Below are 12,638 nucleotides of genomic sequence, written 5' to 3'. Positions count from 1 at the left end.
TGAACAAAAAACGTTTTGGAAAGAGAAAAGGAGCAAAGAAACACATGCTTCTGACTTGTTGGTTCTCTACCTTTTTAGAGATCTAAGGACAAGATATGTCCACCTTCAGATTCTCTTTCTGGGCAACCAGAGTCATCCTCAAAGTTCAAGGACACAGTTCAAGAACAATGTGGAAGAGGGTCAGGGCCGGATGTAGGTTTGATGAGGCCCTAAGCTACTGAAGGTAATAGGGCCCTTGATATGTCCATCTGTCCTTTGTCAACAACAAATACCACTTTTTTGTGTTGAATATATGCTATATGGTAATTTATGGACCTAATAGGTATCTAAAGCCATTTGCACATAACAAAATATGTATTTTATCAAAGTTTTTGTTGAAAAGTCAATGCAGAATGCAAAATCCATGCAGAATGTAGGTACCCTATATATAGAAATGAGCAAACCAGTGATATTTTAGGGAGCAGGCTAGCAGGCGGGGCCCATTACACAATACAAAACACTGTTGCTGCATGCAGGTTTTATTTTATTTGTTTTTTTATCTTATATTTGGGAAATGTACATGCAGGTTTTTTCCCTTTAAATTCCCCCTCCTCCCCCGAGAGTGGGGCCCTAAGCTATAGCTTGTTTAGCTTATATGTAAATCTGGCACTAGAAGGGTGAGTCTCAGATGGAAGGACATGGACCATGGACCGGAGAAAGTTCTAAGGCAGTGTTTCCCAACCTTGTGCCTCCAGCTGTTTTTGAACTACAACTCCCATCATCCCTGACTAGCAAGACCAGTGGCAAGGGATGATGGGAATTGTAGTCCAAAAACAGCTGGAGGCACAAGGTTGGGAAACACTGTTCTAAGGGACAGACAAAGTGGTCTCAACAAGGGCTGCATTCAGCCCTTGGGCCTGAGGCACCCCACCCCTGTTATACCAATATATACTTGTGTATGGATTTAGGAAGGGACAACCATGTTTTGGTCTCTCTCTTTCTTCCTCTGTAATGTCATATTCTTGCATATTTGTGTACAGCAGATAGGTGCAAATCTCATGCTCTGCTGCGGTACAGCTGAGGGGCAGCTTAAGGAAGAATAAGTTTAGAAAGCCCCTTCTCAGCAGACACAAGTTTGAGAAACATTGCCTTATGAACACTTTTAAATTACTGAACTATTAGACTTTATTTCTGTGGGTGAGATAACTTTCCCCCCAGCTCAGCCTCACTCCTCCACAGAATTCTATTGGCAGTATCTGAATAGTTGTGCTGCACTGCAGTCTGGTGTTCCAAATCTCATTGGAACCTTCTGGAGAAATATCCTGAAGAAAAGGAAGTGATACATTGGGAAGATCTTTTTGTTTGCTTGCTTTTAAGGAGAACAATGCAGAATGTCATTGCTGTTCCCAGAAAATCTCTTATGCCAGAAAATGGGTAGGTAGGTAGGAAACGATGGACAAATATATGAAAGGTGAATTATGTCATTGGAACCATGCAGTTGTGGATCCATGAAGCTTGTCTGAATTTCTAAAAAATCTCCACACAGAAAACAGGCATTAATCTTTGTCAGTGGGACCAATTAGGCAATGTCACAGCAAAGGCTTGTTGAAGGGTTGTTTTTTTTAAAAAAAACAACAACAACAACAACAACAACACCATTTCAGGGGCATGTGAAAAGCCCACAAATGGATTTTTTTCTATACCATTTTTTTCAAATGTTTCAAACTGAGCAACATACACCATAAATCAACTGAAATAGATCGACAAAGGTATCTAGAGAGCCTAGACCAGCATTTTCCAACCTGGTGCCCTCCCATCAGCCCCAGTCAGCACATCGGATTATTGGCCAATATGCGAGTTTGAGTCCGACAAAAACTGGAGGGCCACCAGCTCTCCATCTTTGATTTAAACTTTTGAGAGACAGTGCAGTCTAAATTCACAAACACTTTTCTAAATTCGCACACACAAATAAAAAACAACCCTGTTTCTAATTAAGCAAAGAACTAGAAGTTAAGGTTTTATCTTGGCAGACCTCTGGGAATGTGAAAAAAATAATAATGTTACACTGTACTTCAGAGTTTTACCCTCAGGTTTCTCTTTTAAAAACAAAACATCTATCATCTATCTATCTATCATCTATCTATCTATCTATCTATCTATCTATCTATCTATCTATCTATCTATCTATCATCTCTATCATCTATCTATCTATCTATCTATCTATCTATCTATCTATCATCTACTCTATCTATCTATCTATCATCTATCTATCGATCTATCATCTCTATCATGGCCTAAGATTCCTAGTCTGGCACTTAAGGATTTGTGAAGGCTACTTACTCAATTACCGTATTTTTCGCTCTATAGGGCACACCGTCCCATAGGGCACACCTAGGATTTTTGGGGGGGGCATAAAGAAAAAAAATCCCCCCCAGGCATGGGGCTTGGGCGGGGGAAGTCCAAGTTCCCCCCGACCCCAGCCCCCAGAACAGGCTGCTATCCGCAAGCTTGGAAGCCTGGCGGGAACTACCGCGGGATAGCTTCCTGAAGCCTGGATAGCTTCCTGAAGCCTGGATAGCTTCCTGAAGCCTGGAGAGCGAGAGGGGTCGGTGCACACCGACCCCTCTCGCTCTCCAGGCTTCAGCGAAAGCCTGCATTCGCCCCATAGGATGCACACACATTTCCCCTTCATTTTTGGAGAAGGAAAAGTGCATCCTATAGTGCAAAAAATACGGTAAATAATACAGAAACATTTTTTTTTTAAAGTCAGGGATAATAATTGAACAGACAGGCCACTAATATTAAAAACCAATATCAAATACAATTAAAACAACAGGCCCTTCAATAAACCAACAACTCAAGAGAAAACCAAGGAAAATAAATGGGTCTTTAGAGATTTCCTAAAGGGCTGTAATAAGAGGGTCAGATGAACCCCGATGATAATGCATTTCACTTTGGTTTTCTGTGGGCCCAAGAGGTTAACTTCAAAATTTCACCATGTTTAGGAAAAGACCCCTGCTCTTCATTTCATCCCAATTGAATCATGTTGGGAAATGCTTATAGGAAGATTAAGAATTATTCTTCCATTCCAAGAGTCTTATTTGTTCCAAAAATGCCAAATGTTGATGAAACATTCATTTTAACATTGTTTCAGGCAAAACTAAACACACGCACACACACACACACACACAAAACTCCCTCTGATGGAATAGTGGAAAGTAAAGGAAACATAATGCTAGCAATGTGTGTGTATTGTTTTCTGTACTTACTTTAGACCAGATGGGTTTTATTTTTTAAAGAGTTGTATCTTATTTTGGTATATTTATATCATGCATTTCTTCCATCCTTAAACTCAAGGCAATATGCACAAGGCTGTTTGTTAGAAGACCTCCTAACTAGGGAAGGGCTTTTGGCCAAAAACCTTTGCATAATATACAATACAGATTTATTTATTTTTAATGCAGAGTATAAACTACAAGTTTTAAACACTGAGGCAGCTCAGATGGTCACTGAGATAAGCACAAACATTTCTTTGCTCATGCACAGAACTTCCTTTACTTCTCCCTTCACACAAACTACAATCAAACCATAGTTTTCCATTTCATCTGAACCAGGAAACCATTGTTAGAAGGGGTGGAACAATAAAACAAGCCCAAAGCACAAAACAGATGCCCATATAGACTAATAGGCTACGGTTGAATATCTTTCCAAAGCTGCGTCATCAAATGATATTTTTCTAATCATATTTTTCTGTGTGCTCACTGACAGCAATTGCGTTTAGTAAAAGCGACGTTCAGTTACAACCTGGGCAACACAAATATCATTATTATATTACATTATAAATTATTAACACACATATTGTGCATCTTAGGCCAGTACAACAACAGTATTTTATAAATTTGACTTTTATTACGCAAGCATCTGTCTTTAAACTTACCCTGGAAGACAATACATCTTTAGGTAAACACAACACAACTTTAACATAAAATCACCTCAGTTTCAGTAAGGTGGCTTTATCAAGTTCCACTGCCTAGTTTGCAAGTTATCTCATGATCTGTGTTTTTCTGATACAGAGAAGATCAGATATTTTATGGTGGCGGGGGAGGGGGAGGGTTCACACTGGGAAGAACCACAACAGCATAGTATGGTTCATGATTTTGTGCTGTGTCCCTCTTGTACTGGGACATAACAATTTCCTCCTTTCTTTCAGATCATATGCCCATTTTGCTTGATCTGACAAACTTTGGTCTGTATTTGCTGTGTAAACTAGGATCAGAAACCTGGCAGATGCCAAAGTTTGACATATTTGCTTTGTCTCAAACCAGGACAGCAGAGAGGCAACTGGCTCATAGAGGAAGGATGGGGGAGCATGCAAGTCTGAAGCCTGGGGCACATATTCCCCAAAGCACAATTTGGTGTTATGTCTGAGCCAAGACATTGTGCTTCCAACATTTCTCTGATGAAAAAAGGGGCATCCTGTTCCACAATGATAATTTTACTATTTATAACCCATACATCTTATTGCAGGCATTGGCAAACTCGTCCCTCCAGATGTTTTGGGACTACAGCTCCCATCATCCCTGACCACTGGTCCTGTTAGCTAGGGATGATGGGAGTTGTAGTCCCCAAACATCTGGAGGGCCAAGTTTGCCTATGCCTGTCTTACTGGGTTGCCCCAGCATTCTGGGCAGCTTCCAACATATATAAAAACACAATAAAACATTAAACATTTTTTTAAAAAAACTTCCCTATACCGGATTGCCTTCAGACGGCTCGAGGGGTCGGATAAGTCCATACCCTTCAACATTTCTCCAATGAAAATAGGGACATCCTAAGGAAAAGAGGGACATTCTGGGATCAAAGCAGAAATCAGGATGGCTTCTGTATATCCGAGACTGTCCCTGGAAAATAGGGACACTTGGAGGGTCTGTGCTTCCCAACTTGGCCAACATCTATCAAAATACATTTTACGGTAATGAAGTTTCCATTAACCATTATTAAGTTCCATTAAAAACCTGAAGAGAATTTAAGAAGCGAAGAAACACAAAATGAAACATTTCGATCTAATGTATTAGGAATCGTAATTGATTTAATTATCTCATTTATACTAAAATTTTGCACAATCTGTGCAGGCCACTCATCTCCTCTGCTTTGCTGTACATTTCCTAGCAGAAACCAACAATCACAATTTCTTTGTTCGTCTCTCCTCCTTGCCACCTGCTACTAAAATGGCAAGCCACTGCAATCTACTTCTTTCTTCAACCCTCCGTTTGCTTGTCTGTGGAGAAGTCCACACATGCGAGAAACACAGTTCCCAAACAGAGAGTTATATATAAGGCTATTTACCACAATTGGTTGCTTCTCAATTATCTTAATAATTGACTTTGATTTTACATCAATGATGATTCATGTGGTCTTAAACTTAATGCCTGTTCCATTCAATAGCAAGCAACGAGGGGCATTTATATAACACATCTCTAATCTCGCAATTTAAAATAAAGAGTTTCATTCCCCAAGGTACTAAAAGGCACTAAAATCGACCTCAGCAGTTTGGCTAGCCCACTTTAAGGATCCAATCGTGAAACAGGAGATGAGGAGAGAATAAACAAAAGTACAGCAGCCAGCCTGACAATTTTAGGTGCTGCTGGACTGCCAAGTGTATTATACTCTAACAACTGGAAACTTCCCTAAACATCCAAGGTAATGATGAAACACTTTAAAGCCCACCCCACCTTTTCCTTGGCTTAAGCACAACAACTAAGACAGAGCATCACCAGAGGCATATTCCCAGCAGAAAAAGTGTCTGCTCTTCGCTGTTCAAATCCCATTCAAGTTCATTAGGATCTAAAACGTAAACGTATCTTATTTTATTAAGCTATTTAAAGGAACAACCCAGTGAGGAGCACAAGGAATGAAATGAGGGTCCCATCTGCGCTAAAGGAACATCATGCCACCTTAAACAAGCATGGCTTCCTCCAAAGAAGCCTAGGTGCTGTAGCCTGTTAAGGGAGCTGAGAGTTATTAGACCCCTGTATTCTTCACAGGGCTACAAATGCCAAAGTTCCCTGTGGAAGAGGGATTGATCGTTAAACCACTCTGAGAAAGCATGTTCTCCTTCATGAAGAGCACGTGTTGCGGTGGGGTCTGCTGAGCCACCCCTCTGTTACCAGGCAGGGTCTCTAAAGATGGCCTGGGGCAGGGATTGGTTCACTGGGTTGCTGGGGTAAAAGTTATGTTGCAATTTTGGTGGGAGGGGTAAAATGTTTAAATACTTTGCACGCAGCCTGGAGCTTTCTCTTTGCTGTGTGCAACGGATCACCCGCCCACCCGCCCTTGAGTAAGGGGTTGTTGCATTGACCTTGCTATGCCTGTCATGGGGTCGTCAGCCCTTGGGGCAGGGGCCTGGTAGGAATTTTGTCCATCTGGCTGATTGGCTGGGCCATTTGGTTTTTGCCTACTGCGTAGCAAATCGTCACAATTTGTAAGGTTGCGGTTAGGCATTGGTTATAAATTGGTTAGGATAGGCTGGGCCTGCCCCTCCATGGTTGCTGCGGAAAGGGAATTCCGTTAAAGGAATCCTGGAGCTTGCCACCTTTTCGTCCAATCCCTGGAATGGGACTAGGGCCGGCAAGCCTTCGGGGAGCATGCGGATGAGAATTGAGAATCTGTGACTCAGCTCCATTTCTCCCCGACTTGCTTTCCCCCGCACTGTCTTTCGGTGGTGCCCGGAAGTCAGTTCTGTCCCCAGGCGGGGGGACAGATAGTCTTAACCAATGCCTAAACAACCACTCATGGTTTTGTATTTAAATAAAGTTGTGGCCAAAATTATGCCAAAAACCTTAAACAAAAATTAAGTGTGCGTTGTGAGTTATTTGGGGGTGGCTTGGGGACCTCGACACGCAACCCACTAGCTGCAAAAGGCAACACTGACTCCTTCCCCTCCATGGAAGCATGCACAAATTTGTCAATTTCAATTTCTTTCAGTTCCTCATTTTTGCAGTCCAATTTTCCACATTTCTGCATTAAGTGTTGCTTTTTTTAAAAAAAAGTTCTCATTATAAATAAATAAATGTTAGCATCTTAGTGCAAATCTCTTAATGTACATTTTTTTTGTAAGTAGTTTTGCCTAATATATGTATTTCTGCAAACAATTCCCTCTAATGCATTTCCATATGGTTTTACTAAGATATTCATTTTATGCATACTTTACCCTATGATATACACATTATCCGGCTGGAGAACAGCGTCATACAATTCAGGGAAGTGGAAATTTTGAAGGACAGGTGTCTTTTGCATCACAAATAGGAAGTTTTGCATTAAAACCTGAAATCAAATTCCTTCCATATCCCCATCCCTTTAGGCGTGTTGCAGGGCGCACTATCATAGCCCTGTAGCCAACACAGTATAATAAGGGGAGAGAGCACACACATCAAAATGTTCAGCAAGAGGTCACTGCACTATATTATAAGGGCCAATCCAATTTAGAGTCCGATCCAGCACTCTAGTCCAGGGGTTGGACTAGATAATCCTTGGGGTGCCTTCAAACTCTACAACTCTGAATTTATACAGCCCAGGACCTTGAACCAATCTGGGGGGTCTTGCACAGTCATTTGGTTAGGAGGAAGGAGAGGAGATGTACATCTCCTTCCTCCCCATCCCAATTAATCTGGGCTTTAAACATGTAGTTGGGGAGTGGGAGAAGGGGAAATCGAGTTGCCTGCACCCCTTGTTCCCACCCCCTTGTCCTCATCGCCATACTGCCCCCCTTTTGACAGCTCTAGATCACTCTGGGAGGACCTGATCTGACCTAGGGTGTTTCAGGGCTCCCTCAACTGAATCTGACCAATTCCCAAGTCAACCTGAAGCAGCCCAATTCAGTTCGTTATCTGGGCTTTGGACCTAGATGCAGGGCTCAGCCTTATCTCTTACTACACCAAGATAACTGTGAGCACGCTAGAGAGCCAGTGGGAATTTGCTGAAGGGAAACATTGTTGGTGGGCACTCAGGACAAAGGAAAGCCCTGGGCACCACTATCCCAAACAACAGAGTTACATAAAAAAGAGAGATTTGTGCATAGACAACACCTTGTCGTCTCAACTCCCAGGACTATCAGAATGTTAAACAAAAAGTCTGCAGTTGCAGTCAACAGGATGTAAGGATAAAATGTTCCACAGAAAGACAGGGAGACAAAAAAACACCCCCAAACATTCACTCCACAATAGATATTGACATGGGGAGGAGGGACGCTACAGCACTAGCAGCCACAAACTGTTTTCTCTTCCTCAGAACATGATGCAACTAGCATGACCTAAACCCGCTCAGCCTTGCCTTCCACCAAGATGACACATGTGATGCTTCCAGCAAGCTAGGTCCACAGGTATAGCATTATATTCAACACAGCACTAAGTCACTGGATCCATGAGTGCAAGGATTTCTCCTGGCACAGCAGAATATTTTCCTGCTTTCCTCCTACCTGTGCAACCTCTAAACCTGTCCCAACCCATCAGAGCAGATTTGGGGAACAGAATGAAAGGCGGGGATGGGGGGAGAAGATCTTCATGGCACTAGTGCAAATCCTTGCCCTGTCCCAATTATATCACGGCCCCCTATCTGGCTGGTAGCCAGTTGCAAAGTCCCATTCCACCAATCTAGTGTAATCATATTATCTACATTTTCAAAACAAAATTATGTGCTAAGAACTCAGGCTTCATCTAGATTAACAAACATATGAACTATGTGTGGGTTGTTTTTGGTTTTTTAATTAATGTGAGTCATTTCCTAGCTTTTGATCCATTTGTTAAGTCTTCATTTCTAACTTTTAAGGCAAATCTTTTCCTTCCCACAAATGCATTATATAATTTTACTAAAGGCTCAGATGTTAAGTATCTATATTTTCTGCTACAAAACCCAGAATGAGGGCAGAGGGAGGGGACATGGCTTTTGGCCAGTAAGGTGCATATTTTAATTCTCCGTCCAATAAATTATTATTACAGAAATGAAAGAGGAATCACAAACGTTTTCTTCAACATTTTAAAGTACCGTATTTTTCGCTCTATAACACGCACCTGACCATAACATGCACGTAGTTTTTAGAGGAGGAAAACAAGGGAAAAAAAATATTCTAAACGAAACAGTGGATGTATGATTTTTGTGGTTCATGCTGTGGCCACAGACATGTGATCTGATGGTGAGTTTGGGGTAGCCCAATGCAAAACTCCTGAGGATCCATGTGGATCCGTGCTTTGTAGCCACGTTTTAAGTGGGGAGGGAAGGAAAAGCACTCAAGGGAAAGGAGCATGCGTGGGGTGTGTGGAGAAGGATGCTGCTAATAATGCAGAAGAGGGGTATAAGCGGAGAAGGCTCCTCTCCTCTCCCGCTTTGCTCCTTTAAAACAAGCAGGCTCTGCTTCTCTCCCTCCTCCCCGGCTTAGAGAGCTGAAAAGCTTTGCTGCTATTTAGCGAGATGAGTGGGGAGGAGAGAGGGACAGAGAGCATGGTTTAAAGCAGCCAACCAGACAACCCCCCCCCCCCGCCACCCATAGGCATTCACTCCATAACACGCACAGGCATTTCCCCTTACTTTCTAGGAGGAAAAAAGTGAGTGTTATGGTGCAAAAAATACGGTAACTACAATGTGTTATGCTTTGTAGCTCTGATTTTGATGTTGTTGCAACAACGGCAGTATTAACCGCGAATGCAGTTGTGAATAGGTCTGTTAATGTTATTGTTTCAAAGGAAGATATTTTCTGTGACCTTTGTGACTGCACCAATGCCACCTACCCCTACCTGCCAGCCCCTTTGCCAACTCCCCTTCCCCCACACCTGGCCAACTCTTCCTCCTTTTACACCTCGCCTGACCAACCACCCATTCACAGCTTGCCCCAACCCTTTTTAAAGGACATTGAGAGGCACTTCAGAGAGCAGAAGTGCTCCCAACTTTCCTTTGAATGCCACTGAGCCACTGTTTAATGGGGGGAGAACTTACCTAAACTCAGTGGCGTAGCATGGGTTGTCAGCAGCCGGGGCAAGGCAAGTAATTTGCCCCCCCTAACCCGTGGATTTGCGCCCCCTAACCCTAACCCCCAGATGTTGCGCCCGGTGCGGCCGGCCCCCCCTGCACCCCCCACGCTACGCCACTGCCTAAACTTGTACAAGTAGATAAGTGAGGCTGGCCTGCACCCCAGACAGCTCCTTAACCCCCCAGTTCCTGTCTACCCCATCTCTGTTGCCAGTCTCCCTACAGTTCACCTCAAACTCCCCCATCCCCTCACAACTCACCCATAACTTCCCCATGGTAGGGATGCGGGTGGCGCTGTGGTCTAAACCACTGAGCCTCTTGGGCTTGCCGATTGGAAGGTTGGCAGTTCAAATCCCCGCAATGGAGTGAGCTCCCGTTGCTCTGTCCCAGCTCCTGCCAACCTAGCAGTTTGAAAGCGTGCCAGTGCAAGTAGATAGAAAGGTACTGCTGTGGCCGGAAGGTAAACGGTGTTTCCGTGCACTCTGGTTTCTGTCACGGTGTTCCATTGTGCCAGAAGCGGTTTAGTCATGCTTGCCACATGACCCAGAAAGCTGACTGTGGACGAACGCTGGCTTCCTCAACCTGAATGCAAGATGAGTGCTGCGACCCCATAGTCGCATTGACTTGACTTAACCATCCAGGTTCCCCATTCCCCACAGCACACCCCAAAATCCTCCTCCACCACCGTATCCCTTCAACACTTGCCGTGATTCAACAATCCCACCGTCACTGCCACTGTTCATGGGCGAGACGGGAATAAAGAAGAGAAAGCTTTTTCACTATCTTCCACCCTGCCACTACCATCACCGTTGGCAAACAGGTCATCATGAGGAGGAGGAAGTCTCCCTCAGCAACCATGGCCTCCAGCATCAACAAGGAGAGAACGGTGAGGCTTGCTAAACCTGCCCCTTGGTGTTCTGCCCAACTCCAACCCCTTTGGTTACCTTCTCCTTGACCTCAATGTCCCCTTGCCTGCTGGAGCAGCTCCCCAGCACAGTTCTGCATTGTTGCCACTAACACTGCTGAGGCTGAAAGAGTTGCATCAGTGTTGGGTCTGCAGCGGCAGGAAAGCAGGGTGGTTTCTAGGGGCCTGCAACAGCCTGCCATGTCTGTTCCTCTGTGACTAGTCTGGGTTGCCTGCCGCTTGCTCACCCACCTCCCAGAAACACCTGCCTGCTGTTCGGCCACCATGACACAGCTGGTGTGCCCTCCTAATGATGGCCATGCAAACTGGGGTGTGCCAACCAGTGCTTTTTTTCTGGGGGGACGCAGGGGTACACATACCCCTAAACATTTTGTGAATCTAAGTTTGGTCTCGTTAAGGAGATGTATTTCAATATGAGTAGGGAAATGAGAGTACCCCTAAACATTTTTGTTAGAAAAAAAGCACTGGTGACAACTATTCTTCTTCTTTTTACAAATAAATATTATATTAAAAAGTTACATGAGAAGAAATGAACTTACTTTGGGGTTTTATTTCGTGAAGAGGCTTTTTATCTAAAAAGAGGAAGTGAGAGAGAAGAGAAAGAGAGAAAGTTGCACTTAATAAATGCACAAGGAATGCATTTCCTAGAACACTTTCTGTCCAGCTCTACAAATGAAATATTTTCTCCTTGGCAGCTGACAATAACCATTTTTATGTAATCTCTCTCCCCGCCCTTCTCCCGGACATATAAATTCCCTTCTGTTTCTTTCGTACTAAAAATAAACTACTTAAAGTGTTTGGGGGAGGGAAGGAAGGTAATTATCAATTTTTAAATTTCTGCTCAAATGTGCAAATATACACAAGGACAATTGCAATTCCAGTCAATAAGATTTGTGACATTGATTTCAACAGGATGCAGATTCTATCCTTATCTGCCCCCAGACATGTATGGACGAATCTGAGAAGAGTGCAATAGAAAGGATATAATTTAAGCTGGCATTCTGCCTTGGGAGATGCTTTAGCTGGTAAAGTGAAATATTCTTTTCCATTGGAATTATTCCACCAAACAGAATTTCCAAGCTTTCACGAGCACCTCTTCCAGATACTACTAATTCTATGATAGATGCAAGGGAAAACAGAACAGTCTATCTAATCCAGTAAATTAGCTGCTACTGGAAAAAAGCAATGACTGTGTTCAGACAATGGTTTCTGAAAAGCAATGGGTGCAAATTTGCTCTTGATATTAAAGTGGCCCTAGACCCTAGAGGTGATGACTTGAGAAGTGTACAGAAAAGGAGAGAGTAGGGAAAGCCTCCCTGTAGGAGGCACAAAACAAGTTAAAACACACTTTCCTCTAATATATGCTTGCTTATACACATTGTATGGTTGGAGAACGGCACCACAAAATCTGGAGGAGTGTGAATGTTTGTTGAAGGATAATTGTGTTTCAGTTCGCATATTGTTTCAAAAACTGGGAATTGGGTAGTTTCTCATTAAAATGCAAAATAAATAAATAAATAAATGTCAAATTGTTTTGTCATTGGATATTCTTTGGAGCCCTAGAATATTCTTCAACACAGAAGCCAACTCCTAGGACTGTGGGTACTTTGGGCCCCACAATAAAATATTTGAGGGCTGAGCCCCTACCCCGTTGATGGGCATTTCCATTCAAATGGTGTCTGTGTGCTGAGTCATGTGATTGATTATGTGGGGCAGG

The 12,638-nt window shown here is 43.2% G+C and overlaps 1 protein-coding gene across 2 annotated transcripts in view; it reads right to left on the bottom strand.

The window, feature by feature from the left end:
* The window catches only part of UNC5D (unc-5 netrin receptor D), a 435,843-nt gene that overhangs the window by 97,063 nt on the left and 326,142 nt on the right, over positions 1-12,638 (bottom strand). Inside the window, exon 8 of one of the 2 annotated variants that reach the window (XM_083713478.1) lies at positions 11,461-11,493. The exons of the other annotated variant lie outside the window; for it this stretch is intronic. Within the exon in view, the coding sequence (XP_083569604.1) occupies positions 11,461-11,493 (33 nt within the window). The remainder of the gene's footprint in view (positions 1-11,460; positions 11,494-12,638) is intronic. 2 annotated transcript variants of the gene reach the window in all.

Source organism: Podarcis gaigeae, assembly GCF_964106915.1.
Source record: "Podarcis gaigeae genome assembly, chromosome: 15".
Classification (NCBI taxonomy): domain Eukaryota; kingdom Metazoa; phylum Chordata; class Lepidosauria; order Squamata; family Lacertidae; genus Podarcis; species Podarcis gaigeae.
The sequence above is the reverse complement of the archived record's forward strand: the minus strand, read 5'-3'. Positions and strand labels throughout refer to the sequence as shown.